General features: G+C 37.9%; 1 protein-coding gene across 1 annotated transcript in view; it reads right to left on the bottom strand.

The window, feature by feature from the left end:
• Positions 1–20,410, bottom strand: part of Col21a1 (collagen type XXI alpha 1 chain) — a 161,327-nt gene that overhangs the window by 30,897 nt on the left and 110,020 nt on the right. Inside the window, exons 13-17 of the mRNA XM_074081869.1 lie at positions 17,998–18,051; positions 17,491–17,544; positions 16,877–16,930; positions 16,711–16,764; positions 8,399–8,452 (exon numbers count right to left, since the gene is read on the bottom strand). Of these exons, the coding sequence (XP_073937970.1) occupies positions 8,399–8,452; positions 16,711–16,764; positions 16,877–16,930; positions 17,491–17,544; positions 17,998–18,051 (270 nt within the window). The remainder of the gene's footprint in view (positions 1–8,398; positions 8,453–16,710; positions 16,765–16,876; positions 16,931–17,490; positions 17,545–17,997; positions 18,052–20,410) is intronic.

The following is a 20,410-nucleotide window of genomic DNA, read 5'->3' as shown; positions in this document are numbered from 1 at the left end:
CTCACATTGAAGTCATCCAAGAAACTACTGTCAAACAGTGGTCTTTTGAAATAAAAGGGAACGGTATTATGACTATGGTTTGACAAAAGAACTTAGAATACGAAGAAAGAACAGTGTTGCAGTCTCAAGACCCAACACAACTCACTGTGCACTTGCTGAGTTTTCCCGTCTCAGCAAGTTATTCGTGCAAATAAATTCCACACATGGCAAAGTACGCTGTGTTGGACGAAGGCACCAGTGTTTCTCAGGGAAAGACAGTGCTGTCCTTGAACAACTCTCCTCACCAGGCCTGGGGCCACACACCTGTAACCCTGTCATCAAGGAAACTAAAGGCAGTGGGATGGAGAGTTTGAAGCCAGGCTGGCTACATAGCAAGATCCTGTGTCAAGATACACCAAAAGGGGTGAGGTGTAGCTCAGTGGAAACTTGCAAAATGTGTGTCAGGCCCTGGGTTCAATCGTCAGTACCACCAAAAAAAGAAGAGTTAAGAATTCGGCAATTGGTAAGATTAGCTTTACCAGGCTGTATTTCCCCCCATTTTCCAACAGAAGTCAAATTTTCTAAAATGAAAATGGTAAACATCAGATTTATGATTAAAAATATTTTTATTTTTAAATACTGCATAAAATTTTAAAGTTAACTTTATAATGATTTTTCTAGTTCCGTGAAACATGAAATTGAGATTTTGATGAGGACTGCATTGCATCTGTAGACTGCTTTCAATTGTACAAATATTTTCATGATATCAATTCTACCAATCCATGAACATGGGACAACTTTCTATCTTCTAGTGTCTCCTTCAAATTCTTTCTTCAAGGTTTTATAGTTTTCCTGTAGAGGACTTTCACCTCCTCTGTTAGGTTTATTCCTAGGTATTTAATTTTTTTGAGGCTATTGTGAATGGGATTGTTTTTGTCATTTCTTTCTCTGCCTATTCATTATTGCTGTATAGAAAAGTTACTGATTTTTGTATGTTGGTTTTGTATCCTGAAAATATTTATCAGTCTAAGAGGTTTTTTTGGTGGTCTTTGGGCTTTTTAAAGTATAGGATCATATTATCTGCAAATGGGGATAACTTGACTTCTTTCTTTCCTATTTGTATCCCTTTTATTTCTCTCTTACCTTATTGCTCTGGCTAAGAATTCAAGCACTATATGAATAAGAGTGGGAACAGTGGACATCCTTGTCTTATTCCTGACTTTAGAGGAAATGATTTCAGTTTTTTCCTGTTCAGTATGATGTTGGTTATAAGTTTATTATATATAGCCTTTATTATGTTGAGATACTTCCTTCCATTCCTATGGGATTGTTTTTTTTATAGTGAAAGGATGTTGAATTCTGTCAAAGGGTTTTTCTGCATCTATTGAGATGATCATGTGATTCTTGTCTCTTATTTTTTCATGTGCTATATTACATTTACTGACCTCTGTGCACCAAACCATCTATGCATCTTATCATGAAATCAACTTGATTATGGTGTATGATCTTTTTTAATGTGTTGTTGAATTTGGTTTGCAGATATTTTATTGAGTTTTTTTGCTCCTACGTTCATCAAGGATTTGGATCTCTAATTTTCTTTCTTCTTTGTGTCCTGCCACTAGAATTGCCAGTCTGCCTCTAGGGCCATGTGGCTTACCTTGTGATTGTACCTTTGGCTCTCCCCTCCCCCAGGACCCAGGGATGGAGCTCGTGATTGTTTCTGCTGTTTCTTTCACCTCTCTGTTTCTCTGATTTTCAGCTGTTCTGTCACCTCTTTGTCTCTTCAGAATAAAGTCTCTCCTTTTTTACTTGATTCTTCTCATTCACAGACTCAACACAGAAGATATTTGTAATCTGTTTTCTTTCCCAATTTTTTTGAGACAGGGTTGGTTTTAGTATGCTGTCCGGGCCAATCTTAAACTCCTGGACTCAAGCCATCATCCTGCAGCCTCTCAAATACTGGGACAGCAGGTGCACACCACTGCATCCAGCTCAGTAAGCACAATGTTTTTGATACATGTGTTACAAAAAGTGTGCAATATACCCACTGGCATTTTACATAGGTTCTTCTTCATATAAAAGTCTTGCTAAGGGCTAGACTAAATGAATGTAAACATACTAGTGTCCAATATCAGCTATAACACATCACCATAAACTTGCTGGCTTAAAATAACAGAATTACTTTCTCTTGATAGGCTAGAAGTCTAAAGTCAAATTCTTAGCAGCCCTGCCCACCCTGCCCTTTCACACTGAGGCTGTGAGGAAGAATCCACTACTTGCTTCATTCCAATTCTGAGAGCTGCCAACCTCCCTTAACTTGTGAGTGCATCATTCCAGTTTTGCCACGATGATCTCATTACCTCTTCCTTTTCTGTGTGTGAATTTTCTCTCTGTGTTTCTCTTATAAGGGCATGAGTGATGACATTTAGGGTCCTAGAAGAAGCCAGAACAATCCCCCATCATAAGAATCTTCATTTTATCACATCTACAAAGACCCCCTTTCCAAGAAAGGTAACATTTTCAGATTCCAAGGATTAGAATGTGATATTTGGGGGTATGGGCAATTTTCAAACTAATATAGTCCATCTTCTGATCTCAAAAATTCACCTCTATCCTATATGCAATGTACATTCACCCCATCCCAACATCCCCCAAAGCCTCAACCCATTATAACAAAGTTGGAATTCTTATCTAAATGAAGTCAGCTCAAAAGTCCCAAATCTCATTATCTAGACCAGGTAAGGGTGCAATCCATTCTGGGACAAAAATTCCTTTCTATTTGTGAACCTGTGACATAGAAAGCAAGTTATGTACTTCCAAAACACTAGGACGAGACAGCACGAAACCAGTTCTAAACATTCCCATTCAAACAGGAGAAAAGCAGAGGGGAAAAGGAGTCACTGACTCATAGCAACACTTAAAATCCAGCAGGGCAAATTCCAGATTTCAAGGCCAGAGAAGCATCTTCTGGGCTTAAGGGTCTAGCCTCTGTGTCCATGGCTCCAGCCTTGCAATCGCCACTCTTGAGGTAGTACACGTTTTCAAGTGAATAGCTTTATAAGCCTATTTTCTGCCTATTGAATTTGGGGAGTCTAACAACCTTCCTTCATTCTGTCCTGTCTCTGTGCCTTTCAGTCCAACCTGGCAGCATTTCTACAGAGATAACATTCTTCAAAACCTTGTAGGTCTCCATTGTCTGTCATGGGGACTCAGGTTGTTAGACTACAAGCTTTTCCACAGGTCTTCCTGGGAAATCGTATCTTTTTTTGGGGATTCTACTGGGATGGTTGAGTAGATCCACAGGGAACATCTTAATCTATTTAGAATTATCAAAACAGTGTAGCTACAGCATTACCCTTGCTTCCCTCGTTTTTCAAAAAGTGAATCTACTCATTCTAACACCTTTTGCAATCTGTGTGAGCTCAAAATTTCCCAAATCGTCAACTGCTGGTTGTTTTCTTTAATAATTCTTACTTCAACGTATTTTTTCTCCTCACACTTTGCTACAAGCAGCAAGAAGAAACCATGCCATACTTTCAGCGCTTTGATTGGAAATTTCCTCAGCTAAATATTCAAAATGGTGACTTACAAGTTCTGCTTTCACTACACAGCAAAGAATAGCTTATGCAATTGTCAGGACTGGCTAGGAAGGAATAAAATCCAAGGGGCAGATCCCCAGGGAGGAAAGGCTAGATGTTCTTAGGGAGGAGCTGCCATGGCAGACTATGGTCGGAATTTCCTCCTTCTCTATGGAATGTCAGCTATATTCTGAACTCAGGCCCATCACATATTCTCTCTTTGAAGACCCTTCATCCAAATAAAATAAAATTTATAGGTTTCAGTAACTAAGATGTGATATCTTTTGGGGAGAGGCATCTTTAACTTACGACAGTTAGCATCTATGGAAATTAATCTAAGAATTGCTTGAAACTAGCCCATGACATTTAATTGAAATTTTATTGTCTTCATTTTTACAAATCTGTGATCTAATTACTCAGATATAGATGTCCAATTTGTACCTTTGTTGTTTATCTAGATGTTCCTTTTGGAAATATCTTAAGTGATCCCCAGTTAAAGCTGGTTCTTCTTGTTCTATCCTGTCTATTCCTTGATGTTTCCCTGCCTCCCTCCATGCACTAAGACTTTGAGAGTTATCTGTTACCTTAAGCATATCCAACTGATACTCAAGCCCTGCTAACAATGCCTAAGTTCATTTGAGATCAGTCCCATCTTCCCCTTCCCCTGAAAGTTCTAATCTTAACTTCTACCAGAGGGACTGGAGCTCAGCTAGGCTACTGCCAGGCTCTGTCCTCTAGTTGGACCCACCTCTTACCCATTCTCTACTCTCCATATGTGTGATTATTTCCAGACTTAAATCTGACAAGCTCACATCCCTACATAAAACCTAAATGCCTCCCATTACTCTCAGATTTAACTCCAAGCAGCACAGACTAATAAAGCCCTTTATGATCAAAACACTACCTACCCTTACAACCTCACTTATTTTATGCCTTTCTCTCCATGAACCCCAGGGAGACTGAACTAGCATCAGCTCTGCCCAGAGTATCATGCTTTCTTTTACTTAGACATTTTAGAACATGCTACGTGCTCCTGTCACATGAAAACAACTAGCCAACTCCCATTTACCTTCCAAAAACTGATCAAAAGAACACCTTATTTAAAAACACACCCAATACAATTTACATAAATGTACAAATTATATCTTGTCAAAGCTGTTATTAAAAGAAAGATTGTATCCTTTTCTGTAATGTCTCCAAATTCATCTGGGGTTGTACACATCTATAGCCTCTCAAATCCTGTGCTGAGTTCCATAGCATTCATAGTGCTTTGTCATCTAATGCTCATTTGGCTTTTTGAGAGCATGGCCATAATTAAATGACATTCATTCTCCTGAGCTAGTATAATAGTTGACACAAACTAGACACTCAGTAAATGCTTTTCTGAATGAGTAGCTAGAGAATGTAATCCTCCAGGCTGGAGGCATGGTTCAAGTGGAAGAGTGCCTGCTCATAAATGTAAAGCTCTGAGTTCAAACCCCAGTACAGCCAAAAAAAAAAAAAAGAAAAGGATATAATCCTAAACAGTGATTCATAATTCTAACCAGTTATAATAAGTTTAGCAAATGTTAGAAATTAGTTTACAGTTAATTGAATTAAAGTGATTGGATACAAATGCTACACAAAGAAATTACCTTTAGGATTGAATTATTTTAAGGACTGATCAACAGTAGCCTTTAAAATTCAAAGAAATGACGTGTAAATACACTTGTACTTTAAAGCAAGGGGATCATTTCTTGATGATTACAGTCTTTGCCCTCAATTTGAATTCCAGGAGTTAGCCATTTGTATCTATCAATCTGCTTACAGGATGAGTCATCACCAGAAAGCCATCCCTGTGTTTAATTAGCTTCAGAGCATTTTTCTAAGAGTTTCTCTCCTTCCAACTTAAGCTCCATTAATTTTCCTGGCTGCCACATTACAGAACAAATATACTGAGCACATCCTTTTTAGCGGGGCCAAAACATTCATTACAAGTACTTAAAACCCCTATTCACATGGAATGGAAGAATCTTCATTTCTGTGCACCACAAAATACATAAACATTAGCATTTTTTCCTGCCTTCAAAGCTTTTCCATAAATGGCAAAGGTCAATCCTCACAGTATATTTCTAACATCCAAGTTTTCATTAATTGTCAAAATAACAGGATAGTTAGCAAGGCTACAAGTTATTGTCTGGAAGGCAATATAGACCAGATGCATTAAAAGCCAGACACTGGCAAATTCTAGATGCATAAACTACTCACAGATTTCCCAACAGCCTACGGTTCCTTGCTTAGAACACCTGACTTCCTCTGTCAGGCATTAGGAAAGAGAGGGGATGGGAAAAAATGGATATGGGATCTTCCCCTGCCTCCCCCATTTTTTGGGCCAGTTACAGAGATTTGCTGAGGATTTCTCAGTAGCTCCCAGTTTTCTATCTACTGAGTTAGGAGGAGAGGTTGCATCTAAATAACCCTCACCACCCATTCCCATCTTTCCTTGCCTCTGTTTATCCATTGCTTTGAACATGGTAATTTAGTTTTACTTTGTTTATTCTTTTGTCTTCTGTCTCTCCCACTAGACAGTAAACCTCCATGTGGCACCCCCTGTGTTTCTCTCACCACCAAACCCAAACATCGTAGGAATGCAATAAATATTAGGAGGAAGGAAGGAAAGGTAAAATCTGAAGAGCTCACTGCCTGCCATGAAAATTGACTCTAGTGAAAAAATGCTAGGTAGGGACTGGTCTTGAAACACTGGGATCACACAGGGCAAGAGTAGACATAAATCAACCCCTGCTTCCGGCCGAAAGTGAGGAGTGGGGTCCTGGGGAAGGAAACCCCTCCATGTACCCCTCATCTCCTATGTAATGTTCTTTCCTCTGTTCTAGTTTTATTAACTGATGGTAAAAGTATTACTTTTCAAAGCAAATGTATTCTGGTCATATTACATTATGGTTTACACAGATTAGTCACTCTTCACTTATAGCTTTATTTCTATGGGAAAATGAGTTTTAGATTTCAAATAACTAAGACCAACATGTAGAACACAGTCACAGGACAGGGTATAACCCACTCTTACTTCCCTCTTTCTCTTCCTTTTCTTTTTCTTCACTTTCTTCTCTCTCTCTCTCTCTCTCTCTCTCTCTCTCTGTCTATCTCATTTCTGTCTCATCTATCTCCACATCTGTGTCTCTCCCTCTCTCTCTCTCTCTCTTTCCCTTTGTATTCTTTCCAAAATGAGAACACAAATAATTATACCTAGTCTGATATCCATTTACCAAGGCCTAAGGCTCTTCCTCAATAATAATAATTATGACTCAGGTAGACTGAGTCCACACTCGCCCTAACCAACTCACTTCATTCCTATTAACACCCTAGTTGAGGCCTTATACCTCATGCCCGGTCTGTCAAAATGGCCCAGGAACTGGTGTCCTTAACCCAGTGTCCTTTCTGTCTATTGTACATACACAATTAGCTCATATCTTGCCTCTAAATCACTTCTTTTCATCATGTCATTATATTTTTCCATAAAAATTCAATGGCAAGTGAACAAAGTTTACTGTCCTAACTATCTTCAACACAATAGGGACCCATAGCTGCAGCCCCAGACCTCAGTACAATTTTTTAATTTTGGGGGCTGGGCACATTTTTATCCATTTAACCCATGTGTTTTCACTCATATTAGTTCTTTATCTTCCTTTCATTCCCTGTTACTCTTCATGACCAAATATAGCCCCAAATCTCTGAGAAAAAATTCTTACCACCCAAGATGCAATGTAGTCCTCCAATAATTCTTCAGAACTTAGGGTAGCCCCTTGGATTTGTGCAATGTTTTTACATTTTTTTCAGATTTCCTATGTAAGCCTCACAACCACTGTATGAAGAATGCACTATAAATACTACACCATTTGGATTAAGAGAAAGTCAGTCAGAGTTGTGAAGTAACTGATGAAATTCACATGGCTGGACTTTAACTAAGATGGTCTTAAACCCCAGCCTGCAGCTACATGTCCAGCCCATATGCAGACTTCCTATCAACAGTCTTATGTTAGGAATCTCTTCCATCCTTTTCTCAGTCTTCCAAACTAGATTGTGAGCAAATGACAGACATTAGCTCCATGTAAAACTAGTTCCACTGAGTCACAGTGCATACAATGAGAGTGCCGGGACAGTCTGAGCAACTCTAAGAGTGGTACATCTCTCTGCCTCTCTCCCTTTGTGTTCAATATTTCTGAAATCTCAACTGAATACTCTGTGCCAATATATCTGGATATCATTTTACTTCCCAACCTCATTCCCCTAAAATAAATTGCAAACTCCCTGAGGATAGACACCTTTGAGGAACAAAATGAGACCTGCTGCTAGCTAAATATTGGCCATGAGTTCTAGGAATAAGAAGTGGAACAGACTACATTACCAGGGCCAGGTGAAGTTAAGAATCATGTAGGAATACAGACATGCAGGATTCAGACTCAGTTTTTTCTTAATCACATTTCTCTACTCCTGATTTTTATAGAAGACATAATTCCAGAGAGCACACTACGCAACAGGGGACAAGCAGCAGAGCAACACTAACAGAGGCCACAGTAGACCTGATGCTTATGCTAACCACACGTGTGTGTGGGCACGCTTGGTGTGGCTGTGATTCACAGAACATGCAGCATTCTTCCTGGTTAGTAAAATAGGATTTAATGTTTCAATATCTTACAGTGTTCCATAAAAACCTTCTACAACATCCAAAACCTGGGAGTCACTGAACAACACTAGGGTACCTGGGAGGAGAATTTAAATAGTCAAAGGGTTTCATGACAGATGAAGAACTTCATCCTTTAGAATAGAACTGAGAAGGTACTCACAGGCTCTCCCCGAGATCCATCCTGCCCTGGGGCACCTGGGGATCCTGCTTCTCCCTTGTTGATTGGACAACAAGAAATAGCAAATTCTGTCTTCAGGTCTACTTACTAAAAATAGCAGTATATCTTATAACATTATATGTTAAAGCATGCTAAATACAAACAGAAAGGTTAAAACTTACTTTCATATTGTTAATATTAACTTTTCTTGACATCAACTTTTTCATAGATTCATAAAGTAACTATTTTAACATCAAAAACTTATACCTGACAACAGATAATTAAGTTATAAAATAACCGTCATACTATGTAGTCATCCTTATGAGAATAGAGCATAGTAACCCATGTTCTAGATCCACCCTGTTCATATTTATGATTTTCATTTTCATTTTTACCTTAAAATTGATCATCCTATTGGAGCAAATTTGTTCATGCCTCTCAAGAGTTTCATTTTAAAATTAAAATAAAACCTTCATTATGAATGGAGTTACTTAGAGGTTATTAATTATCTTCCTACTGAAAATAGCATCTAAAATATATATTTTTAGATAACTGTCAATAGTTTTCAGTTCTACACCTTTAAATTGTTATGCTCAAATTATCTGATAATCTTATTTTACACCTACCTTTTGATATGTTAAAATTTTCCCAGATGAATGAGTTGCTAGCTATTATGTACAAAGGTACCCATCACCCTACCTACTAAAGCAATAAGCATTAGCTGAATATAACACTGAATGCACAAAGCCTACAGATTAAAACAGCTATTAAACTGCCTAAGCAAAATTAGAGAAGGAGAAGGAAGCACCTTGAAATATCCACAGCTCAAACATCTAGAATTCTCTACACCTGTCCCCAAGAGCCATGGCTTTGCTACTGTCTAGCAAGTGATCCTCTGACAACCAAAGGTCTGCAAGCTATGATGCCCCACCTGCCCTACCAGAGAGAACGCATCATCCTAGAGAGAGCCAACGAGTGAGTGGAACAAACTCATTTTCTTACAAATGTCTCAAATTTTTGAGCTGAAATGGGTTCAAAGAGGAGTCTCAGAATACATGCACTAAAACATATTCCAAATTGTTTTTCACAGTTTTGTATATTCTAAAGAATTTCCCAAAATTGTAGAAAATGATGCACAGAAGAACCTGTGAAGTATAGAAAGTACAGTGGGCACTTGAAAAATTCAACCATCTCACCTCGTATAAACCACAATTCTCTCACTTCTGTGAATTCTTGTATTTCATTAACACAATGAAATATCAATCAGAGCCAAATATTCCATCTGTTCTGGTTTTATTTACAAACACAAATGATAGCTGAGCAAAGAATAGTGTTTCCCGGTAAACTGACCAACCTGGAGGGAGGGGAGTTCTTAATCCAGAGGTTCTAAAGAAGAATTTAAGAAAATGTCATTCAAAACAAAAGGGTAGGTTGAGTCCACTTAGTTTTAAAACTTCAGTTCTAAAACATCTGAAAATTTAGAGAGAAGGGATATTAAGTCCTAAACACTAAGGGGGAATATTAGGATCTCTTATATGAATTTAACACTCATCAAAAATCTGGAGTAATCTTTAAGTCACTGTTCTCAAATAAGGTCCTCAACGAGCCAGCTCAGAGTCTCCACGTCACATGGGAACTTTTTCAAAATGTACAGTTGCATGTCCCCTTGCTGCCCACTGAGTCAGAAGCTTGGGATGGGCAGCAGACTGCATTCCAACAAGTCTCCAGTCAATCCTCAGCAGCACCCTGAGGACCACAGCACTCCCACACATCCTTCCAACACTGAATGTCCCTACACCTAGGTTCTTCTTATCATTACGTGTGACTTACTATCAACTTTGTAGTTAGACTTTCTGTGTATAAAATAAAGGGGGGAGGGCAGTTATCAAACAGTAGAAAGCGTTAACTTCGAGTTATATGACCTCTTTGCTTCATAAAATCTGTCCATTGACCTATTCTTACTGTCTTATTACAATTAGCAGGAAGGATTCTAAAGTAACTAACCATCAGCAAGTTTCATCAATAATGATGTTCACAATTATTTGAGATTTAATTAATTCTTACTATTACTACTTCTTGTTAAGAGAGCTAATCAGAATAATACAAATTAAACGAACAGGATGTCATCCATTCCTTATAATCTATATTAGTGATTCTCAGACTTCAGTTTCATCAGATCTAGAGAGCTGTTAACCAGAAGACTTGTGGGTCCAACCCTGGGATTTCTGATTCAGAAGCTGTGGGATGGACCCCAGGAACTGGCTTCTCTACCAAGTTCCCAGATGTCCTGCTACTGCTGGCCTGAGGAGGACACTTTGGGAAACCACTTCTCTAGCCCAGATTTCAAGACAGAGACTTGCTGGTCCTCACTGCTCTTAGCAATCCCTCCTTTTACGAACTACAATGCAACAACATAAGCTTTACACTTAGTACTGAATTTTGTGTCTTGTTTATATGGGTGTTGTTTATCTGGCTACACATTCTTGTTAGGCAGGAAACAAATCTTATATGAGTTTGTTTTTTTAATCACCTACTATAGATAGCACCTAACACAATGTAAGACCACTTGAGCACGTCAAGGAATGAGCCACCACCTATTTGCTCCTAAATGCTCAGCTTTGAAGGAATAAAGGAAATGTGGGAAATATTTTTGGTCAGGACTCTAGCATTTGCTGTTGGAAGATGATTCGGGTTATTATAAGACAATTGCCAGTAATCATTACCTAGGAATGTTCCCTTCATTTTTTAATGTATATTAATATTTCATCAGGAGATAAAAAGATAATTTCTGCTTGGCCATTTTCCCTAAAATAAAAATGCAAAACACAACCAACCTGTGAAGTTCAGAACTAGAACTAGAATTTAACCTGATAATATTCCCATTTCCATTCTCTGCAAACCTGGCATCAGTGACTCTATTTGAGCTACTAAAATACATGCGACATGGGTCCCCTTCTGATTTATCATTTTTTTCTATCCTTGATAATCAATAATTGTGAAAGTGTCACATTTCACATCAGCCCACCTTCTACAGCTAATGTCAAGGCAGATTTATTCCACAGCAGAGCACTTTAAAAAAAAAAAAAAGGAAATTTAACAAAACAATAGACACATGAAAATGAAAATTGTACTTCATATGCAATCCCTCTCATACTGTGGTCTGTGGTCTTTGGTACTTATTGAGAGAGAGAGAGAGAGAGAGAGAGAGTGAGATTTAGACTGCAGTCCTCAAAATCAGGAGGAAAGTATGGCTTACTGGCCTTGAAAATACAATTTGAGGAAGATCATTGCCTTGTTGGCAAGGAAAGGTTTTGTTGTGACTTAGAGCTTACACCATGGTTTATTCTTAGTTTATAAACAAATCTCCAGCACACCTGAAGATGAACTGAAGAATCTAGACTGAGAAGCTTCTCTTGGCTTACTCAGACAAGACACCTGTGGAATATAAACCAGGGGCTCATATAAACCAGGCCTGGAATTTTCACTGTGCTCCGGAACTTATGGTACACACTTGGCTAGATCCTGCAGTCTCACTGAACATAAACTCATATATTTAATATCATTGAGAAATGATAGGAAAATGAAAGAGCTTTTGTACCTTGCACAACTCTAGACACAGAAGGGGAGATACACTACTATCAAAAATTTGGAGTATGGCCAGGCCTGGTGGACACATCTGTAATCCCAGCTACTCAGGAGGCATAGACAGGAGGACTGTGGTCTGAGTCTGGCCCAGGCAAAAACACAAGTACCTATCTGAGAAAAAGCAAAATGGACTGGGGGCATGGCTTGAGAGGTAGAACACTTCTCTGAGACCCTGAGTGAGTTCAATCCCCAGTACAGCCAAGAAAAAAAAAAATTGGGGATTTTGCCATGTGGTGTGCAAAGCTCAAAATATTTGTGACCTGCCATGTTACAAAAAACAGGGGAAAAGCTGGGGTTTTAACAATCTCTTATTTATCATTTGCTTCAGACTTTATTATTTTCAAAGAGCATATGTTATTTTTGTACTTAAAATGTGATGGTTTGCCATTAAAATGTGGGAAAAATGAGTATTTAAAAACAAGGTCAGTCTTTATATTAAAGATCAGCTGTTCAATCATTATTTTCTATGTTTGGAGGAGAATATTTGGGTATGACATCACTTTTAAACACTTTGGTAAAAAGCATTCCCATTGGCTAATAAATGATGGCTACACAACCCTGGATGCTATTTAATCTCCTCGTTACTTGGCTTTCTCACCTATATGTAAACAGGCAAAAATATAATGCACAAAGGATTTATGAGATCAGAAAGAAAATGCATAGAAAGGTGAGGAAATGAGCCAGTCATGTGAGTTGGTAACTCATGAGTTACATCTTTTTTCTATCTGTCCTCTCGTCTTCATTCACTTTCATTGCCAGCCATGCGTCATTATTTGAACCACTCTCTAAAATTCTTACCCTGTGGCCCCACTGCTCTCCTATCATACTTATTTGTGCAAATCCCAATGTGGGAAACCAATGTGAAAGCTGCCTCCAACTTTTGCTTGGGTTCTAAGTATCAGGAAAGATAATACTATAACCACACTACTGCAACTGGACCCCAGTATACCTTTTATATTTCCTTCAGTTGCTGTTTGTCATGTGTTCCACACATATTAAAAGTTTCTGCTGTATAAAAAGTTCTAAAATCAAAGACAGCCCCATTTTTCTCCTTTTTTCAATGAGTAAAAACTTCCACTTAAAAAAGAAAAAAATAGAAGTCAAACATCCTGCCAAGAAAACAACATTCTACTTCCATGTGCACCTCTGTTTTCACTGTGACAGATGTCCCTCCTCTAAACATCCTTTGCAAACCCCACTAATTATCCCACTCCTATCTCTTCTCCAAGTGAGAGAAGCTCCTTCTCTGGCTTTAACTGCTTAGAAGTGCCAAAGAACCTAAAATGAGTTCTTCATTGCTCTCACTCCTCTACCCACCCATCAGAAGACATACCAAGCCCTTCCAATAAATAATTTTATTGAATAAAGGAACTACTAACCTGTAATCTTAGCCATCTGGGAGGCTGAGAATGGGAGGGTCATGGTTCTAGACCAGCCCAGGCAAAAATGTTTGTAAGACTCCATCTCAAAAGAAAAAAGCTGGGCATGATCATGCATGCCTGTCATCCCAGAGAAGACACCAAATTTAAAACAAAGGAATTGTGGTCCAAGCCTGCCTTGGCCAAAAGCAAGCCTTTACCTCAAAAAGATAACCAATCCAAAAAAGGACTGAAGGTGTGGCTCAAACAGTAGAATACGTGCCTTGAAATATGAAGCCCTGAGTTCAAACCCTAGTGCCATTAAAAGAAAACCTACTAACATTACTGTACTTTAAAAGCAAGCAGTCAGATCTAAGTAGACTGAAAGCCACCCAAACTTTCACACTTCCACCTATTGCTGCAGATCCAATACACCTGAGACACTTCAAACTGAAAAAGAATTGGCAGACAATACTCAAACTACTAAAAGGAAAAACAGAAAATGAGGGTCAAAAGATTTCATTGAATTTCCCTTACACAAAAATAAATGTGAAGCAGAAGAAAAACACAAAATGCCATGACCTGGATTTGCAAACATACAGCATTTACAGATGTTAAAAAGTTTCAGTGGAGCCCATAAAGGAGAAATTAAACAAATATCATTGTCTGATATAGTGCAATATGTCAAGAAACTGTTGACAGAAAAGAAATGAAAAGTCATTCAATGGGAAAAGTAACTCTAACAATTCTTAGGAAAAAGAAATAACTAAAACTGAAGAATTAAAAAAATAATATTAATAAAGATATCACACATCAGAATCAAGGGGATACAATTGAAGATATATTCAGAAGACATTCGCAATCTAACTACTTGAGTAGAAAAAGTAATAAAACAATTAAAATAAATGAATTCAATTCTCAATTGTAAAAATCTAGAAAAATATAGGAAAAAAAGAAAGGAAATAGTCTATATAAAAGTTTTTTTTAATCATTCCACCTAATGATTAAATTGCAGTGTTGGATATTTTAATAAAAAGCATAATAAAGCAGAAGCTTGTATATTCAAGAAAATACTGGAGTCAGGTGTGGTGTACACCTGTAATCCCAGCATTCAGGAGGCTGAAGCAGGAGGAATGAGAGTTTGAGGTCAGCCTGAACTAGATAGCAAGACATCATCTCAAAAAAAGGTGATAATTAAAATGTAAATATTCAAGGTAAGAAATGACAAATGGAGAATAATCTTTGATGCAGGAAGAAACTTTTTAAAAATTTTAGGAGTGGGATTTGCACAATTTCATACAAGTCCAAGAGAGTAAAGTTTACTATCATTGATACTGAGAGAGAAAATGCTTCCACACATCAATTTCCATGTAAAAAAATAAGAGAAAGTTATCTAAGAACAGTAAGAATAACAACAACAAAAAAATGTCCCTGATGACAGAGTAGAAGACGAAGAAAAATGCTTTGGCCCTTGATTTTAATCATAAATATCAATAAGAAATAATTATTCCAAAACTCAGGAATAAATAGAGGAGACCAACCTATAAACAATGCAAGGGCAGGGATAGGCAGCATTGTAAACAAAAAACACCAAAATATTTTAAATTTTTGTGAAATGAACAAATTCCTTTAAAGCCCAAATTACCAAAATTTACTCAAGAAGAAAGAGAAAACTGAAATAGCTTTCCAATTAGTAAAGAAATTTAATTAATAACTAAAGTCTTCCTTACACATACAGCACAGGTATAAAGCTCAGGCCCGGATGGCTTCACTTACAAATTCTTCCAAATAAATGAGGAAGAAATGATCTCAATCCTACACGAATCCCTTCAGAAGATAGAAGCCAGGATTACCTTAATCACAAAGGCAGATTTCAAAATTCACAAGAAATTTACTGACCAACACCCTTTATAAACACAGACACGTAAGTCCTTAATAAAATATTTGTAAGTTTACTTCATAAAACTGACAACTGACATGGTGAGGGACTGAAAATTCTCAGGCAAAGGTCAGAAACAAAGCATTGAACTTCTGTCTAGGTACTGGAGGGCCTGGTGCAATAAAATTATCAGGTAAGAAAGTTTGCTTTATTTGCAGAAAATATCATCTATGCAAAAAAAAAAAAAAACAACAACAACCCAGAGGAATCACAAAGAAAACTCCAAAAAAAAAATAGTAATGAACTCAGGAAGACTGTAGGAGATATAATTACTAAACCAAAATTGAAAGTATTTGCATATACTAGCAACAACAAAAGGAAAATTTAAAAAATATAAAACACTTAGGTACAAGTTTAACAAAAGATGTACAAGACCTGTACACTGAAAACTGCAAAACTTTGCTGAGATAAACTATTTTCATGGATTGGAAAACTGAGTATATTGTTAAAGGTGGGAATTCTCCCTCAAATAAATTTAAACATATGAGCTACTCCTCCCTCTAAGAGTTGCAGCTAAATCCCATCCCACACCTTGAATAGGAAATAGACTTGTGAGGTGCTTCCGAAGAAGAGAATTTAGAAAGAAACTTAGCAAAGTTGTCCAACCAGGTGACTAAATTAACATCACTATTGCTTTAGGGGCATTATCTATAATCTTTGAAAGACCATGGGCATCTGGAGAAATTTCCATATTTGAAGCAAATAAATGAACAAACTTTCCAGAGGAAGAGAATGTCCTGCAGACGATCACAAGTTGGACTCATTTTCTGAGCAGATTTAGACTTCGAAGTGCTGACCATCTAGAAATACGACGACTGAGTGCTTTCTTCAGCCTAGGTAGAGTCCCTAAATCAGTCCTTTGGGGACTGAAGTCAGCTTACAGCAGGGCTATTCTGTGGTCACCTGGGCTGTCTGCACATTCCAGAGACACTGGCTTGAATATGTGTGCATGCCCGATGTGACTGACAGCTGGCTCTCTCTAATTCTCTCATAAGCACTCCACACTGCCAACTGACAGACATTCCAGGGTTAAGGTAGTGATTCCCCCACCCCACTCCCAAAAGTTCAACAGTTGAGAGATGGAGCTAAGAACATTTGCCTCTTACCTACCAAATAAACCAACATCAAAGGCTTTTCAAGGATGTTCAGCCTTTTAACATTCTGTGAATTTATTTCTAACACATGGGTTCACAATAAACTCAGAGGAAATTTAGTATCATTTAAAAATTAGACTTACAAAGAGTTTGTAATTTTCTCCTAATGCTATGTGTAAAAACTGCATATTTTATGAATATTAGAAGAACATGGTCTCGTCTTGTGCCCACTCACAAAGCATAGAAATCTTTCTCATTTTGTTTTATTTTGACAAATACCTTGAAACCAGGGTTACCCATTAATCCATCTTTTCCATCTCTTCCTGGTTCTCCCTGAAAAATAAATGTGGTTTTAGTACATTTTTGAACTAATTTTTCCTTTTCAGGAAAGATACTATACATTCATTTAAAGTAAAACACTGCTTTTGTTTTCCACTAAACTCACAGCACGTCCAGGAAGTCCAGGAAATCCAGCATTTCCCCTTTCACCTTTTGCACCCTGCATTTAAAAAACAAAACAAAACAGACCTACAATGATGTTCTCAAGTTCGAATTCAAACTTAAGTAGGAGAGCTAATAAGTTAACGTCATTTTGGAGCCACCGCTCCCTATGAGCTCTGCAACTTTTGGTAAAGCCCAGGGGACACAGGTAACACTGAAAACGCCCAAAGATGCAGAATTATTAGTATGAGCACCTAGACAAGGAAGCCACATTTTAACAAAATTAAAAAGGCAGTGGGTTTTTTTTAAAATTCACAGAGTACTACCTTCGTTTAGTGGGAGTATGAAATGGGAAGCCCAGGGCACGGACTCTCGGAGGACATGTTTTTGAGCAGTTACTGCTTCTGAAGGAATCTTTCACTGTGCATACCAATGAAGTACACAGATGTGCAACAGGACGTATTCTTAGGAGTCACCAGACATGGCCCCCCTTTTTTCCTCATTGTTTTAAATAAATCCCGTAGGAAGGATGCGCACAGCTGATAATTGCTCTACTGTAGGGCTGAGGCTGCCATTCCCATTACACTAAAAAGTCAGCATTGTGTCTCCCATACTTGCCTTTTTCCCATAAACTCCAGGTGATCCTTTCTCTCCTTTGGGGCCCATGTCACCCTAAAAGACAAAAATACAAATATTGAATGTTAGAGAATGATTATGTCCCTTGTAAAGAAAAAGTAACACAGATTATGAATGAGTTTAATATGCCAACATGGAAATAAAATTAAGTTTGTTTACCAAAGTCTGACTTTCTAGACTTTATAAGGAAAAATGAATATAATCAGAATTGTTACAAGGCTCACAACCCAGAGAACTTGTTCATCAATTGTCGAATACTGTAAAATTTACACATTTATAACTGGAAACTTATAAAAAGAGAATTTTGAAAACTTTTGAGTAAAGCATGCTATTAATATTAACCCAATTGTCTACTTTAATACACTTATTGTCATGTATATAACAGTGTATTGCCATGTTGTAACACATTTGTAATGTAAAATAATTTCATTTTACTTGAAGTACGGCATTTAATATGAAATTTAAAAGGAACAGATTTTTTCTTTCAACCTTTAATCCTGGCATCCCATGAAGCCCAGAGAAGCCTGGAAGTCCACGGTCACCCTGTAAATAAAACTAAAATTAACTGAAGAAAAAAAAAAGCATTTCAACCTAAATATACAATTATCAGACATGTTTTCCATGTCACTCTTGTCAAAATTCATTGGCAATAAATCTGCAAATGGTTAAATTTACACCTGCATTACACACTCTCTCCAGGAAAAAGATCAATCCCCATTCATCAGGACATCACTTATCATCAGAGAAGAGAAGGATTTTGGAGTCAGAGGAACTTCACCCACAATCTGACTGTGCCCTACAGAGACAGTCCTCACCTAACCCGAGAACAGCTTGGGCTCACAGTGGAGCAAGACACATGGATTAACTGAAAGGCTACAGTCCAACACTTTCTGGAGACAGTCGTCCTCTGAGGCCCCATCCAGAGCAGAAAGGACAAACCTGAACTGAAACCTTAACCCACTCAATGGTTCCAGAATTTTTTAAACTGCTGATCTTAGAAGCTACTCATACAAGTATCTGTTGAAGATGAAAAGCCTGAAGTTATCCACAAATGAGAAAATATAGAGAAAAGTCATAACTGTTTCATATTCAGTGGAAAACGTTAGGCTTAGTTTCAAAATCTTAATTGCAGAGATACTGTTAAGAAAGAAACAATGACTGTTGTGGCCAGGTTTGGGCCAGGGTCACTTTACTGTAGGGCAAATTACGAAACTACACATGATCATAGTCTTAGCTGGTCTCTTAGAGAAAGAGGAGGGAGAAGCTGGTCGTTCTTGAGGACGGATGTGATTTTTACAAAGGTGACCCACCCACAGGTTTTAGAGTGCTACAGCTATTCAAGGCTGATAGAGCCCCCCACAGGCAACCCCTTTAACTCTAAAGTTCCATATCTGAGCTCAAATCACCAAACCACATGGCTATGTTACAGCTACAATTTTATTTCTACCGTCATCTGCTACCTTCCCACTGTGAACAAAGAGGATTCACTTCTCAGACCACCCGCCTACTCCTCACCTCCACCTTAACCTTCTAGTACACCTTAGGTAAGTCAGTAGTCACTGTTTATTGTATTGCCATGCATTGCTAAGACAAAAATATATAACCTATTACATACCTTCTCTTGCCAAAGTTTTTATTTATCCTACAGTCACAATTTTCCCTTTTTGGTTTTTTTGCTTATTTCCTACAAACTCATTGTTGAATTCAACTCAAAACTCCTTTGAATTGTCAAAAAGAAAAACATTTCTAAATGCACTTCTAAAATATGTCGTTTTGTACTTTAAACAAATTTCTCTTAGAGCTGTCTTAATTGTTGCAGTATGGAATTTTGGGGGTTTTTTTAATCTGCATTTATTCCCTAACTTAGATAAACACACTCTCCAATGACTTCATGAAAATCATTTCATGGGAGATTGCCTTTTGAGATCTTAAGTCTTTGAAAATGTCTTTATTTACTTCACTTATACAATTGATAAGTCACATATGGAAATATAATTTAGATTTTTTTCTTTCTTTTTTTTTTTTTGTTGGTACTGAGGGTTTGAACTCAGGGCCTCACACTTGCAAAGCAGGCACTCTACTCCTTGAGCCACTCCACTCCTTGAGCCACTCCACCAGCCCTTTTTTGTGTTGGGTATTTTTGAGATAGAGTCTCACAGGCTATTTGCCCAAGGTTGGCCTTGGACTGAGATCTTCCTGATCCCTGCCTCCTGAGCAGCTAAGGTTATAAGCAAGAGTCCCTGGTGCCTGGGTTCCTTCAGACTTCTGAAGGCTTTGCTGCAGTGCATTCTCAACTGCCGTGCCGTTAATGAGATTTTGAAGTCTTTCAGCTCCTGATCATTTATATAAAGCCAATTTGGGGTGGTCATGGGTAGGGGTGTTTTCTCCCTCACAAAGCTTTTAGACCTTCCTTTTCTTTGCAGAATCTTGAAGCTTTATACTGTTATGCACTGATCTGTAGCATCTACTGTGCCAGGCACTCTGCAAGTGTTTCATCAAACATTTGACCATGCTCCTATGTACATCACGAACTCACGGGGAGAGGTAAAAAACGGAGGAAACAGAATGTTGGTATTATGAATTGATTGTTATTGGTACTATTTCTTTTTAAAAGAGAAAAACAAAACAAAACACAAGGTCAGAAAAGAATTGGCCAGTTTGCAAGTAGTAAGAGGATCAGACAAATCTAAAGACATCGGGACTGGGAGGTAAAGCTTTTTTCTCATTTCTAACAAGTGGTAAAACTGGTGAGCACTTTCTTTAAAGAACAGGAAGTACAATTAAAAGCCAGCCCCTAGGAAGGAGGAAATCAGGATGTAGCTATAAACACCTCTCCTACAGTCTCTGAGTCAATGAAGGTGCATCCACTGCATCTTTCCACACCAGACAACATGGCTGGAGG

Source organism: Castor canadensis, chromosome 8, assembly GCF_047511655.1.
Source record: "Castor canadensis chromosome 8, mCasCan1.hap1v2, whole genome shotgun sequence".
In the NCBI taxonomy this organism is placed as follows: Eukaryota; Metazoa; Chordata; class Mammalia; order Rodentia; family Castoridae; genus Castor; species Castor canadensis.
Note: the sequence above shows the minus strand (reverse complement) of the source record. Positions and strands in the feature narration are given on the sequence as shown.